We start from the raw sequence: 13,492 nt of genomic DNA, 5'->3' as shown, positions 1-13,492 counted from the left end.
CGGAATAAACCCCGCCCTCCTCCCGCGAGTCTTAACCCAGACACGCGCTCCAAGCCCCGCCCACCGCCTGACACAGCACCGCTCCTGATTGGTCGAAACCGCCTGCCAGTCACGGGAAGTTTACCCGACCCATGCGGTGGCGTTATGGCGCACGCCCCGCCCCCAACTCAGCGATTGGCCAGCAGTACGCTCTTCACCGCTGTAATCCCCGCCCCCCCCGCGCAAGGATTGGCTGGTCAGCTCACTGCGCGCTCTGGACGGTGGGACTGTTGGTCAGCGTCCAATCACAGAGGAGAAAACTCCTCCAGAACGAGGCTCCGCGCTCTGATTGGCTCGTTCATGCTGAACCCATGTCTGCTTATATGACATCACTGGCTGCAGCGCGACGGGTCTGTCCACGCCCCCTTTTAACTAAAAAAAAGATAGATAGATAGTTTATATTCATAAAGTTCAGAAATAATCAATATTTGGTGGAATAACCCTGTTTTTTATTCACAGTTTTTTTTTCATGCATCTTGGCATCATGTTCTCCTCCACCAGTCTTACACACTGCTTTTGGATAACTTTATGCTGCTTTACTCCTGGTGTAAAAATTCAAGCAGTTCAGTTTGGTGGTTTGATGGTTTGTGATCATCCATCTTCCTCTTGATTATATTCCAGAGGTTTTTAATTTTAATTCTTATTCCAGAGCTATATATAGTAAAATAGTATAAATGATCATTTATTATGGGATGAGTTTTAACTTTAACTGAAGAGAATCATTCAGAAAATTCACTAAACTTAGAAGACACTAACTGGTTTTACAGCAGTAAGTGAAGTATTACTGCAGAAAAGTTCCACTGTAACCATGACAACCGCTCACCTGCAGCAAATCTGTGAAAAGTATCTCCATACATTACTCTGTGGGAGTTTAATAAAATACTTCTGTAGAAGTTGAAGAATCAACTCAAGCTTCTTTAAGTAAAAGAGTAAAAGTTCTGGTTTCAAAACTACTTAAAGTATAAAAGTAAAAGTAATATAAGGAGAAAAAATAAAGCCATTAAGAACAAAAGCTTAGGCCACGCCCACAGAGTCCTATAGCGCACCCCCCCCCAAAAAAAATACATTATAATAAAAACATTTCAATCAACATTTAATATATATGAATATATATGAAAATAGAAGATTCGAAAACACCATAAAAAAAAACAAATTGACACAAAATGTAAAGAATTTCTAAAATATAAAATAAATAAAGAGGTAATAATAAAAGTAAAATAAAAAAAATATTAGAATAAAAATAATAATAAATAATAAATAAATAATAAATAAATAATATAATAAGAAAAGGTGAAATAATTAAAAAGTTAATTTAAAACAGTCACCTGCTTTCTGATGGTGATTAGATCCTAAAAGTTTAAAATGGTTCAGTGATTCCAGTGACTTGTACTGTAGTGAATTACAGCTCACTGGTGCTCTGTAGCTAAAGCAGATTTGTGTGTTGTTAGATTCAGATTAGATTCAAAGTTTATAAAGTAAAAATACGTATAATTTGGAACAGTTAAAACAATAAAAACAATTTACAACAACAAAAAAAGAAAAAAGAAAACTCTTTTTAACTGAATTTTGTTTCTGTGGAGGCGGAGGGAGCAATACCGCCGCTCTCCGGCAGGGGTCAGTACAGCGCTCTGCAGCTGCGGTATAACACGCGCAGAGCGAGCGCGCTGCACTGGGTTAGCTTTAGCATTAGCTGAGTGAGTGTTAAAGCGGTAAATTAAAGTTTATAATCTGATTAAAGATGACGGTCTGTAACTTCTACCTGCAGGGCAGGTGTAGGTACGGGGATAAGTGCTGGAACGAGCACCCGCGCGGGGGCGGAGCCGGAGCCGGAGCAGCGGGAGGTTCAGGTACTGACTGTGCTAAGCTAACGCAAACTCACCTATAAATATACAGACTATGCTAAGCTAATGCTAACGCACCTATAAATACAGGCTTTATTTTTAGGCTTTATTTCATACAGAGAGTTTATATAGAGTTTAAACAGCCGTATCTCATACTTTATTAACTCATATTTTATCATCTCATACTTTATTATCTTATACTCCAATAAAAACGAGTTTTTTTACAAGTAACTTCGATTTGTAAATGATCCGTTCCACCTTAAACAGTGCAGTACTTTTGGACTCGCGTCATCTCGGCCACCCGTATGGAGGTGCTGCAGTATTTAAGGTGGAACGGATAAATCCAAATCGAAGCTGAAACTGTTTTTGATTAGAGTATAGTATAGTAATATGATCAGAATCTGTAATATTAATCCTAATATAAGAGTTTAAATCATAATCCGGGGATTAAAGTACAGATATGTGTTTTAAACAAGTTTTAAACTCTTAAACACACTACTGTGTTTATTAATTTATACAGTTTACTCCGGAGTGTAGTATTATTATTGAGATGTGACATCCTGCCTGTCTGTCTGCCTGTCTGTCTGTGTACCTATGTATCTGTCTGTATATATAATAATGTATGAGGTTAATATGGTATCGTTATGTGGTTAATGCAGTGGTTCTGTATGTTTCAGGGTTAATAAGGTATAGTGAGATGGTTAACAGCGTGGTTCTGTGTGTTGGTGTGTTTCAGGGTTAATAAGGTATTGTTAGATGGTTAACAGCGTGGTTCTGTGTGTTGGTGTGTTTCGGGAGTTAATAAGGTATTGTTAGATGGTTAACAGCGTGGTTTTGTGTGTTGGTGTGTTTCGGGGTTAATAAGGTATAGTTAGATGGTTAAGGATGTGGTTCTGTGTGTTGCTGTGTTTCAGGGTTAATAAGGTATTGTTAGATGGTTAACAGCGTGGTTCTGTGTGTTGGTGTGTTTCGGGGGTTAATAAGGTATTGTTAGATGGTTAACAGCTTGGTTCTGTGTGTTGGTGTGTTTCAGGGTTAATAAGGTATAGTTAGATAGTTAACAGCGTGGTTCTGTGTGTTGGTGTGTTTCAGGGTTAATAAGGTATTGTTAGATGGTTAACAGCGTGGTTCTGTGTGTTGGTGTGTTTCAAGGTTAATAAGGTATAGTTAGATGGTTAAGGATGTGGTTCTGTGTGTTGCTGTGTTTCAGGGTTAATAAGGTATTGTTAGATGGTTAACAGCGTGGTTCTGTGTGTTGGTGTGTTTCGGGGTTAATAAGGTATAGTTAGATGGTTAACAGCGTGGTTCTGTGTGTTGGTGTGTTTCGGGGTTAATAAGGTATAGTTAGATGGTTAACAGCGTGGTTCTGTGTGTTGGTGTGTTTCGGGGTTAATAAGGTATAGTTAGATGGTTAACAGCGTGGTTCTGTGTGTTGGTGTGTTTCGGGGGTTAATAAGGTATACGTAGTTAGATGATTAATTGTGTGGTTCTGTGTGTTGGTGTGTTTCGGGGGTTAATAAGGTATACGTAGTTAGATGATTAATTGTGTGGTTCTGTGTGTTGGTGTGTTTCGGGGGTTAATAAGGTATTGTTAGATGGTTAACTGTGTGTTTCTGTGTGTTGGTGTGTTTCGGGGGTTAATAAGGTATTGTTAGATAGTTAACAGCGTGGTTTTGTATGTTGGTGTGTTTCGGGGGTTAATAAGGTATTGTTAGATAGTTAACAGCGTGGTTTTGTGTGTTGGTGTGTTTCAGGGTCAATAAGGTATAGTTAGATGGTTAACAGCTTGGTTCTGTGTGTTGGTGTGTTTCGGGGGTTAATAAGGTATAGTTAGATGGTTAACAGCTTGGTTCTGTGTGTTGGTGTGTTTCGGGGGTTAATAAGGTATTGTTAGATAGTTAACAGCGTGGTTTTGTGTGTTGGTGTGTTTCAGGGTTAATAAGGTATAGTTAGATGGTTAACAGCTTGGTTCTGTGTGTTGGTGTGTTTCGGGGTTAATAAGGTATAGTTAGATGGTTAACAGCGTGGTTCTGTGTGTTGGTGTGTTTCGGGGTTAATAAGGTATAGTTAGATGGTTAACAGCGTGGTTCTGTGTGTTGGTGTGTTTCGGGGGTTAATAAGGTATACGTAGTTAGATGATTAATTGTGTGGTTCTGTGTGTTGGTGTGTTTCGGGGGTTAATAAGGTATTGTTAGATGGTTAACTGTGTGGTTCTGTGTGTTGGTGTGTTTCGGGGGTTAATAAGGTATTGTTAGATAGTTAACAGCGTGGTTTTGTATGTTGGTGTGTTTCAGGGTTAATAAGGTATAGTTAGATGGTTAACAGCGTGGTTCTGTGTGTTGGTGTGTTTCATGGTTAATAAGATATAGTTAGATGGTTAACAGCGTGGTTCTGTGTGTTGGTGTGTTTTGGGGGTTAATAAGGTATAGTTAGATAGTTAACAGCGTGGTTCTGTGTGTTGGTGTGTTTCGGGAGTTAATAAGGTATTGTTAGATAGTTAACAGCGTGGTTCTGTGTGTTGGTGTGTTTTGGGGGTTAATAAGGTATTGTTAGATAGTTAACAGCGTGGTTCTGTGTGTTGGTGTGTTTCGGGGTTAATAAGGTATTGTTAGATAGTTAACAGCGTGGTTCTGTGTGTTGGTGTGTTTCATGGTTAATAAGGTATTGTTAGATAGTTAACAGCATGGTTCTGTGTGTTGGTGTGTTTCGGGGTTAATAAGGTATAGTTAGATGGTTAACAGCGTGGTTCTGTGTGTTGGTGTGTTTCGGGGGTTAATAAGGTATTGTTAGATGGTTAACTGTGTGGTTCTGTGTGTTGGTGTGTTTCGGGGGTTAATAAGGTATTGTTAGATAGTTAACAGCGTGGTTTTGTATGTTGGTGTGTTTCAGGGTTAATAAGGTATAGTTAGATGGTTAACAGCGTGGTTCTGTGTGTTGGTGTGTTTCGGGGTTAATAAGGTATAGTTAGATAGTTAACAGCGTGGTTTTGTGTGTTGGTGTGTTTCAGGGTTAATAAGGTATAGTTAGATGGTTAACAGCTTGGTTCTGTGTGTTGGTGTGTTTCAGGGGGTTAATAAGGTATAGTTAGATGGTTAATGGTGTGGTTCTGTGTGTTGGTGTGTTTCAGGGTTAATAAGGTATAGTTAGATAGTTAACAGCGTGGTTTTGTGTGTTGGTGTGTTTCGGGGTTAATAAGGTATAGTTAGATAGTTAACAGCGTGGTTTTGTGTGTTGGTGTGTTTCGGGGTTAATAAGGTATAGTTAGATGGTTAACTGTGTGGTTTTGTGTGTTGGTGTGTTTCGGGGGTTAATAAGGTATAGTTAGATGGTTAATGGTGTGGTTCTGTGTGTTGGTGTGTTTCGGGGTTAATAAGGTATAGTTAGATAGTTAACAGCGTGGTTTTGTGTGTTGGTGTGTTTCGGGGTTAATAAGGTATAGTTAGATGGTTAACAGCGTGGTTCTGTGTGTTGGTGTGTTTCGGGGGTTAATAAGGTATGGTTAGATGGTTAATGGTGTGGTTCTGTGTGTTGGTGTGTTTCAGGGGGTTAATAAGGTATTGTTAGATGGTTAACAGTGTGCTTCTGTGTGTTGGTGTGTTTCAGGGTTAATAAGGTATAGTTAGATAGTTAACAGCGTGGTTCTGTGTGTTGATGTGTTTCAGGGTTAATAAGAAATAGTTAGATGGTTAACAGTGTGGTTCTGTGTATTGGTGTGTTTCAGGGGGTTAATAAGGTATTGTTAGATGGTTAACAGTGTGCTTCTGTGTATTGGTGTGTTTCAGGGTTAATAAGAAATAGTTAGATGGTTAACAGCGTGGTTCTGTGTGTTGATGTGTTTCAGGGTTAATAAGGTATAGTTAGATGGTCAACTGCGAGGTTCTGTCTGTTGGTGTTTTTAAGGGGTGAATAGGGTAACGTTAGGTGGATAACGGCGAGGTTCTGTGTGTTGCTGTGTTTCAGGGTTCGGTAACCGGGTCTGGGTGAACCCTCAGTCTCAACGCTCCGGGGGTAACTACGTCCAGCCCTCCTCCTTCTCCTCCCACGGAGGGGGCAATGACTGGGGCCGAGGGGGTGGAGCAGGGGGCGGGGCAAGTAACAACTGGAGTCGAGGGGGCGGAGGGAGCAATGACTGGGGCCGAGGAGGGGGGGGCGGGGCAAGAGATGCTAAGAACTTCAGCTTCTCCAATCAGAACAGATTTTCCACCCTGAACTCACAGAGCAGCTTTGACTCCCGCGGATCATCCGTCGCCGACGATGACAACGACAAAAACCTGTAAGTACCGCACCAGCACTAGCCTAGCCACGAGCTAACCTGCTAATCCTAATCTAACACATATTAATTCGCTCATCAATGGCTAATCGGATTAGACTAGAGAGAGACTTGTTGTTAACAGCGCGCTCGTGTACGTGTGCCGCTGCCTCGCGTGTCCTGCGTTTGTATAAAGTGTTGATTAGTTGTGCACGTCCTTCAGAAAGTAACGTTATGCCAGGTTCACACTACACGATTTTAGCCCAGTTGTTTTATTTGCAGACAGTTTTTCGTTGATCACCGACAAAAAATCTGCTTGAAGGCAAATTAGGGATCTCTCGCCGCTCGCTCAGTCGTGTGGTGTGACGCTCACCAAGCCATCGCCGACTGATCTCCAACCAATCAGAGACGCCCGGCAAATATTAGGCATGCTAGATATCTGACCCAGTTGGCGACTGGGAGTCAGAAGCAGCGGCTACATGCTGCCAATGGGATTGGATGATGTTCATTCCAACGTCATGGCATCGCTAATTCTCACGGGTATTTGTTATTCTCACGTGTTCTCGTGACAAAGCGTGTTTTTTTAAGAGAATTTGTGACCCCGTGTCGCCGATCAGTCGTGTAGTGTTACAGCCACAACCACTATAGAACTCGCGATCACAGCACCGCCAGTCGTGCAGTGTGAACAACGGTGCTGCTGATTCTGTATCTACTGTAACTGTAGATTAACCCTTAAACACTAATAAAAGGAATCTGAGGGAAAAACATGCTGGCCACCAGTGAATCAGTGTGTGTGGGTGTGTCCTTTTAGAGTTAAGTAGGTGGGGCTAGTGTGATATATTGGCACTAACATGTTTTGGCTCCACCCTCTTCACTCTAATTAGATACACTTAAGATATTTAAGACTCAAGTGAGCCTGAGACACTTCTGAGTGTTATTCAGGTTAATTATGGCTTATTGGAATAATTTGGTTTATAATTTAAAATTCTGGTTAATTTCTGGTTTCATTTCTGGGTTAAAGCTGTATCATTACAGTTTATAATTTTAATTTCTGTTGTATTTGTGTTTGACTATTGTGTTAATCAGGGAGATGATTCAGAGGGATATGGAGGCGTGGCAGAGCTCTGGACAGTGGGCGTTATCCTGTTACTCCGTTCTCAAAGCCAACATCTCAGGTTCACTATTACACTAACTCAACTTACTCAATTTATCACATATTTACCTTTCAGTATTCAGAACTCAGTAAACTCAGCCTGACTGGAGTGTTTAAACAGACCACTAGAGGGCAGTGTTGTACTTTGTGTTCAGATCTCACAGCTCTGATTGGATAAAAAGTAAACTTTATTTTCTCTCTAATTTTAATGCTATTTTTTATACATCAGGTAAATATAAATGAAGTTATATTAGAAATATACAACAGTGGTGTGAAAAAGTATTTTTACTGATTTTTTTTTTTAGATTATCAAACAAACTTTTATATCAGAAAGAGATAAACTGAGTAAATATAAAAATTACATTACATTACATTACATTACATTTGGCAGACGCTTTTGTCCAAAGCGACTTACAATAGTCAAGTACAATGTAAAATAAGTTTAAAGGTAAAACATCTTTAGATAGGGATAAAAGGAGGTTGAAGGGAAATAATAGGATAGAGGAGTGAAGGAGGGGAAGAAGGAAATGAGGTTAGAAGTAGTTAGTGTGTTAGAGGTGTTAGGAGAGTAAGTGCTCTTTGAAGAGCTCTGTCTTCAGGAGTTTATTAAAGATAGCGAGAGATTCTCCTGATCTGGTAGTAGAAGGTAGTTAGTTAGAGGTGTTAGGAGAGTAAGAGCTCTTTGAAGAGCTCTGTCTTCAGGAGTTTATTATTAAAGATAGTGAGAGATTCTCCTGATCTGGTAGTAGAAGGTAGTTAGTTAGAGGTGTTAGGAGAGTAAGTGCTCTATGAAGAGCTCTGTCTTCAGGAGTTTATTAAAGATAGCGAGAGATTCTCCTGATCTGGTAGTAGAAGGTAGTTAGTTAGAGGTGTTAGGAGAGTAAGAGCTCTTTGAAGAGCTCAGTCTTCAGGAGTTTATTATTAAAGATAGTGAGAGATTCTCCTGATCTGGTAGTAGAAGGTAGTTAGTTAGAGGTGTTAGGAGAGTAAGTGCTCTTTGAAGAGCTCAGTCTTCAGGAGTTTATTAAAGATAGTGAGAGATTCTCCTGATCTGGTAGTAGAAGGTAGTTAGTTAGAGGTGTTAGGAGAGTAAGTGCTCTTTGAAGAGCTCTGTCTTCAGGAGTTTATTAAAGATAGTGAGAGATTCTCCTGATCTGGTAGTAGAAGGTAGTTAGTTAGAGGTGTTAGGAGAGTAAGTGCTCTTTGAAGAGCTCTGTCTTCAGGAGTTTATTAAAGATAGCGAGAGATTCTCCTGATCTGGTAGTGGAAGGTAGTTAGTTAGAGGTGTTAGGAGAGTAAGTGCTCTTTGAAGAGCTCAGTCTTCAGGAGTTTATTAAAGATAGCGAGAGATTCTCCTGATCTGGTAGTAGAAGGTAGTTTGTTCCACCATTGGGGAACTCTGTATGAGAACAGTCTGGATTGCTTTGTGTGAATGTTTGTTTGGTAAAGCGAGGCGACGTTCACTGGAGGAGCGCAGCGGCCGGGAGGTAGCGTAAGGCTTCAGGAGCGAGTGCAGGTAGGAAGGAGCCTGTTCTGTCATCACCTTGTAGGCGATTGTAAGAGCTTTGAATTTGATGCGAGCATCAACTGGTAGCCAATGGAGCTCAATGAGCAGTGGGGTGACATGTGCCCGTTTTGGCTGGTTGAAGACCAGACGTGCTGCTGCGTTCTGGATCACTTTATAAATTATAATTTTATTTATTAAAGGGAAAAAAAAACTATGCAAACCAGTCTATCCCTGTGTGCAAAAGTGTTTATATATAAATCTAATAACTTGTTGTACAAACAATCAATAAATCAATTGAGAAATTGTCATAATATTAATTATATATGAAAAATCCAGCAGAGATGTGTAAAACCGATCATCTAAACAAGAGGAGATACTTTGAAGAATGTAAAATATAAAATATATACTGGTTTATTAATCACATTTTTGTTTATTAAATAATTTCATATGTTTTTCGTCATAGTTTGGATGATTTTAGTTTTAATCTATAGTACAGAACATTTTAAAACTGTGAACTTGGTACTGTATATACATTACAGCTGCATGCTGATCTTCAGCATATCAGTATATTGTGACACTAATTTAAAACCAAAATACAGCTAATAAAAAAAATACAAAATATCCTGATACTTTGATATAACAATATATATATATATATATATTTGTGTGTATATGTTTGTGTGTGTGTGTGTGTGTGTGTGTGTGTGTAGGGTTTGTGGAGCTCTCTCCCGAGGAGTTGAGGATGGAGTACTACACCAGCAGAGCTTCTGGAGATCTACAGTCTTACGTAAGTACAGACTGGGTAGTTCGGTCTGAGCTGGGGTTCAGGTGGAGCTGTGGTTTTGGGTGAAGCTGTAGTTTGGGTGGAGCTGTAGTTTGGGTGAAGCTGTAGTTTGGGTGGAGCTGTAGTTTGGTCTGAGCTGAGGTTCAGGTGAAGCTGTGGTTCGAGTGGAGCTGTGGTTTTGGGTGAAGCTGTAGTTTGGGTGGAGCAGTGGTTCAGAAGAGCTGTAGTTCAGAGACAGCACTAGTTTGTGTGGAGCAGTGGTTCGGGTGGAGCTGTAAATTCAGAAGGAGTTGTAGTTGAGGCGAAGCTAAAGTTCAGGTGGAACTGTAGTTTGGATGGAGCTGTGGTTTGGGTGGAGCTGTGGTTTGGGTGGAGCAGTAGTTCAGAAAGCACTATTTCGGGTGGAGCTGTAGTTTGAGTGGAGCTGTGGTTTGGGTGAAGCTGTCGTTTGGGTGGAGCTGTGGTTTGGGTGGAGCTGTGGTTTGGGTGGAGCTGTGGTTTGGGTGGAGCTGTGGTTTGGGTGGAGCAGTAGTTCAGAAAGCACTATTTCGGGTGGAGCTGTAGTTTGAGTGGAGCTGTGGTTTGGGTGGAGCTGTGGTTCGGGTGGAGCTGTGGTTTGGGTGAAGCTGTAGTTTGAGTGGAGCTGTGGTTCGGGTGGAGCTGTGGTTCGGGTGGAGCTGTGGTTCGGGTGGAGCTGTGGTTCGGGTGGAGCTGTAGTTCAGAAAGCACTATTTCGGGTGGAGCTGTAGTTTGAGTGGAGCTGTGGTTTGGGTGGAGCTGTAGTTTGAGTGGAGCTGTGGTTCGGGTGAAGCTGTCGTTTGGGTGGAGCTGTGGTTTGGGTGGAGCTGTGGTTCGGGTGGAGCTGTGGTTCGGGTGGAGCTGTAGTTCAGTAGTGTAGATGTGATGATCTGACGTGTGCTGTGTGTTCCAGGCGAACTCCGTACAGCAGCTGGCCAATCAGTGGAGGTCCAGAGTGCAGGAGCTAAGGACCATGAGCTCCTCCACCCGCACCACCATGGTGAGGAACCCTGCAGAACCAAATACAATCTTTTCTACAAGTTACACTCTATACATCCACCCATCAAACATCTCCTGGTTTCTACACCCATTATTAGTGGTGGTGTCTGATCTGTGTTTGTTCTGCAGATATCAGAGCTGAACAATCCGGGATCTTCGGGTGGAGGCTTCTCCTCTCCATCGTCAGGGTTCGGTTCATCTTCATCATCATTGTCATCATCAGCACCTGGATTCGGATCAGGTGGTGAGTCCACAGATGAATTTCCCTTAGTAATGCTACTATAATCTTACATTTACTTCAGTATTGCTACTATAATCATTAAATTGCCTTAGTAATGCAACTATATTATACACTGACCTCAGAATTGCTACTATAATCATATATTTACCCCAGAAATGCTATTATAATCATACATTTACCTCAGAAATGCTATTATAATTATAGATTTACCTCAGTAATGGTATTATAATCATATGTTTACTTCAGTAATGCTACTGTCATTATACATTAACCTCAGCCGTTCTATTCTGATTATACATTTACCTCAGTAGAACTATTATATTCATAGATTTACCTTAGCAATTCCATTATTATCATACATTTACCTCAGTAATTCTACTATAATCATATATTTACCTCAGTAATACAACTGAACGCATACATTTACCTCTGTAAAGCTACTATAACCCTATATTTACCTCAGTAATGCTACTATAATTATATATTTACCTCAGTAATGCCACTACAATCATACATTTACCTCAGTAATGCTACTATAATCATATATTTACCTCAGTAATACAACTGAACGCATACATTTACCTCTGTAAAGCTACTATAACCCTATATTTACCTCAGTAATGCTACTATAATTATATATTTACCTCAGTAATGCCACTACAATCATACATTTACCTCAGTAATGCTACAATAATCATACATTTACCTGAGAAATGCCACTATAATTGTACATTTACCTCAGAAATGCTACTATAATTATACGCTTACCTCAGTAATGCTACTATAACCACATATTTACCTCAGTAATGCTACTATAACCAGACATTTACCTCATTAATGCTACTATAATCATGAATTTATCTCAGTAATGCTACTATAACCAGACATTTACCTCATTAATGCTACTATAATCATAAATTTATCTCAGTAATGCTACTATAATCCTACATTTACCTCAGAAATGCCACTATAATTATACATTTACCTCAGAAATGCTACTATGATCATACAATTACTTCAGTAATTTTACTACAAACGTACAGGTACCTAATGGTACTGTAATTTTACATTTACAAATGCTACCATAATACATTTACTTCAATAATGCTATTCTAATCATAAATGCTACCATAATACCATACTACCATACCATACTACCATATGCTACCATAATACATTTACTTCAATAATGCTATTCTAATCATAAATGTACCTCACTAGTGCTAAGCTTTAATATATATTTTTTTCAGGTTTTGGATCCAGCGCCCCTCAAAACGGTGCAAGTGGATTTAGCTTTGCTCCAGCCAGCCCCGGGTTTACAATGCCCAATTCCGAGTCCAGTTCCACCGGGTTTGGATCGACAGGTTCCCAGCCCAGTTCCACCGGGTTTGGTGGGTTTGGTTCGCCTGCTCCTTCCTCCACTCCTACAGCTTCTTCCTTCTCCTTCGCTTCTCCGGTGGCGAGCAAGAGTTCTTCTGGAGGTTTCGGATCCGCCTCCGGGTTCAGCTTCACCTCCTCTACAGCTCCAGCAGGGGGCGGCTTCGGCTCCTCCGCTCCAGCAGGGGGCGGCTTCGGATCCGCCGCTCCAGCAGGGGGCGGCAGTCTGTTTAGCTCGGCCGGTGCCGGCGGGTTCGGTGGGGGTCCAGCGGCTGGTGCAGCTTCTGGAGAAAACCTGTTCACCCCTCAGAGTGAACTCACCCCGGATGAGCTGAGGGAGTTCAGCGCTAAGCGATTCACACTGGGTCAGATTCCCCTCAGACCGCCGCCCGCGGAGCTGCTAACGGTCTAAACGCCAGACTCACAATTTTACAATAAAACACACTTAAACTGATTACCCTGTTTACTACATACATATTCATCAGCCCAGACTTTAGCTTTACAGTACAGCTAACGAGGCTAATGTGGCTAACAAACAACTTAATCATTAGACTGTGGAATTAATAAACACTGCTAACATAATTTATTCCATGTTTTAGATAACCTACAGCCTAAAATATAACGCAGTGTACGAATATTTAAACATGCTAATTAGTGGGGTATAAGCTTCCATTACTTTTTGGCTATGTTAGCCTCACCGCTCCAGTGCTAACTTACTCTTTAGAAGATTCCAGGACTTGTTAGCTACGTTAGCTTTGATCAGAACTTGGCTGATCGATTACTCTTTGATTAATGAGGAGCACACTGAGAGTATTAGGTTTCTGTAATTTAACAGATTGTTATTTCATAGTAATGTAAAGTTTATTTTATTTGTATCATTTGTATCTGGCATTTTGTGGGCGGGGCTAATGTACAGCTGTATCATAATAAAGTTGTTTTTTTTAATAAACAAGTCCTTAGTTTTTGATTTGTGTTAATAATGAGTGACCAATGAATCATGAGGTAGGTAGGTGTTTCCTATAAAGTGTCCATTCTGAATAGATTACACAACCTTTCAAATGAAAATATTAATATAAAATTCTGCTGGATACCAGGACATAGTGGCTTCACTGGAAATGAAAAAGCAGACCAGGTAGCAAGAAGAACATCAAAGGCCGAAACAGCGAACTGCAAACTCCCACCAACAGATATAATGCCCCTAATTCACAAATACATCAAAGAGAAGTGGCAAGACGAATGGAACACCCAAACAAACAGCAAACTGTACGAGCTCAACCCCAAAAT

General features: G+C 40.6%; 1 protein-coding gene and 1 long non-coding RNA gene across 5 annotated transcripts; both read left to right on the top strand.

Moving 5' to 3' along the window:
* The first annotated feature begins 1,661 nt into the window (after positions 1-1,661).
* Positions 1,662-13,151, top strand: nup42 (nucleoporin 42). Its single transcript, XM_049473525.1, has 7 exons — positions 1,662-1,886; positions 5,841-6,153; positions 7,216-7,304; positions 9,500-9,576; positions 10,505-10,591; positions 10,720-10,834; positions 12,082-13,151. Exons 1-7 carry the CDS (start codon positions 1,778-1,780, stop codon positions 12,618-12,620), a joined length of 1,329 nt encoding a protein of 442 aa, XP_049329482.1. The 5' UTR covers positions 1,662-1,777; the 3' UTR covers positions 12,621-13,151.
* On the top strand, positions 2,257-5,518 carry LOC111197688 (uncharacterized). 4 transcript variants are annotated; one of them, XR_007433563.1, is made up of 7 exons: positions 2,257-2,686; positions 2,805-2,864; positions 3,586-3,823; positions 3,942-4,184; positions 4,304-4,423; positions 4,721-4,897; positions 5,314-5,518. It is a non-coding gene; the product is annotated as an uncharacterized LOC111197688 (long non-coding RNA). The 4 variants fall into 4 exon arrangements; XR_007433561.1 differs by having other exon boundaries at positions 4,304-4,482; positions 4,780-4,897; XR_007433564.1 differs by having other exon boundaries at positions 2,258-2,686; positions 3,765-3,823; positions 4,304-4,482; positions 4,780-4,897.
* Positions 13,152-13,492: the final 341 nt, after the last annotated feature.

This window comes from Astyanax mexicanus, unplaced genomic scaffold, assembly GCF_023375975.1.
Source record: "Astyanax mexicanus isolate ESR-SI-001 unplaced genomic scaffold, AstMex3_surface scaffold_39, whole genome shotgun sequence".
NCBI classification, from domain to species: Eukaryota; Metazoa; Chordata; class Actinopteri; order Characiformes; family Acestrorhamphidae; genus Astyanax; species Astyanax mexicanus.
This window is presented reverse-complemented; position numbering and strand designations above follow the sequence as displayed.

Excerpts from the sequence above, each read along its gene's own strand:
- nup42 (XM_049473525.1), top strand. The coding sequence starts at position 1,778 with ATGACGGTCTGTAACTTCTACCTGCAGGGCAGGTGTAGGTACGGGGAT. Across the intron at positions 1,887-5,840 it reads CGGAGCAGCGGGAGGTTCAG|GGTTCGGTAACCGGGTCTGG; the intron begins GTACTGACTGTG and ends GCTGTGTTTCAG. Across the intron at positions 9,577-10,504 it reads CTGGAGATCTACAGTCTTAC|GCGAACTCCGTACAGCAGCT; the intron begins GTAAGTACAGAC and ends TGTGTGTTCCAG.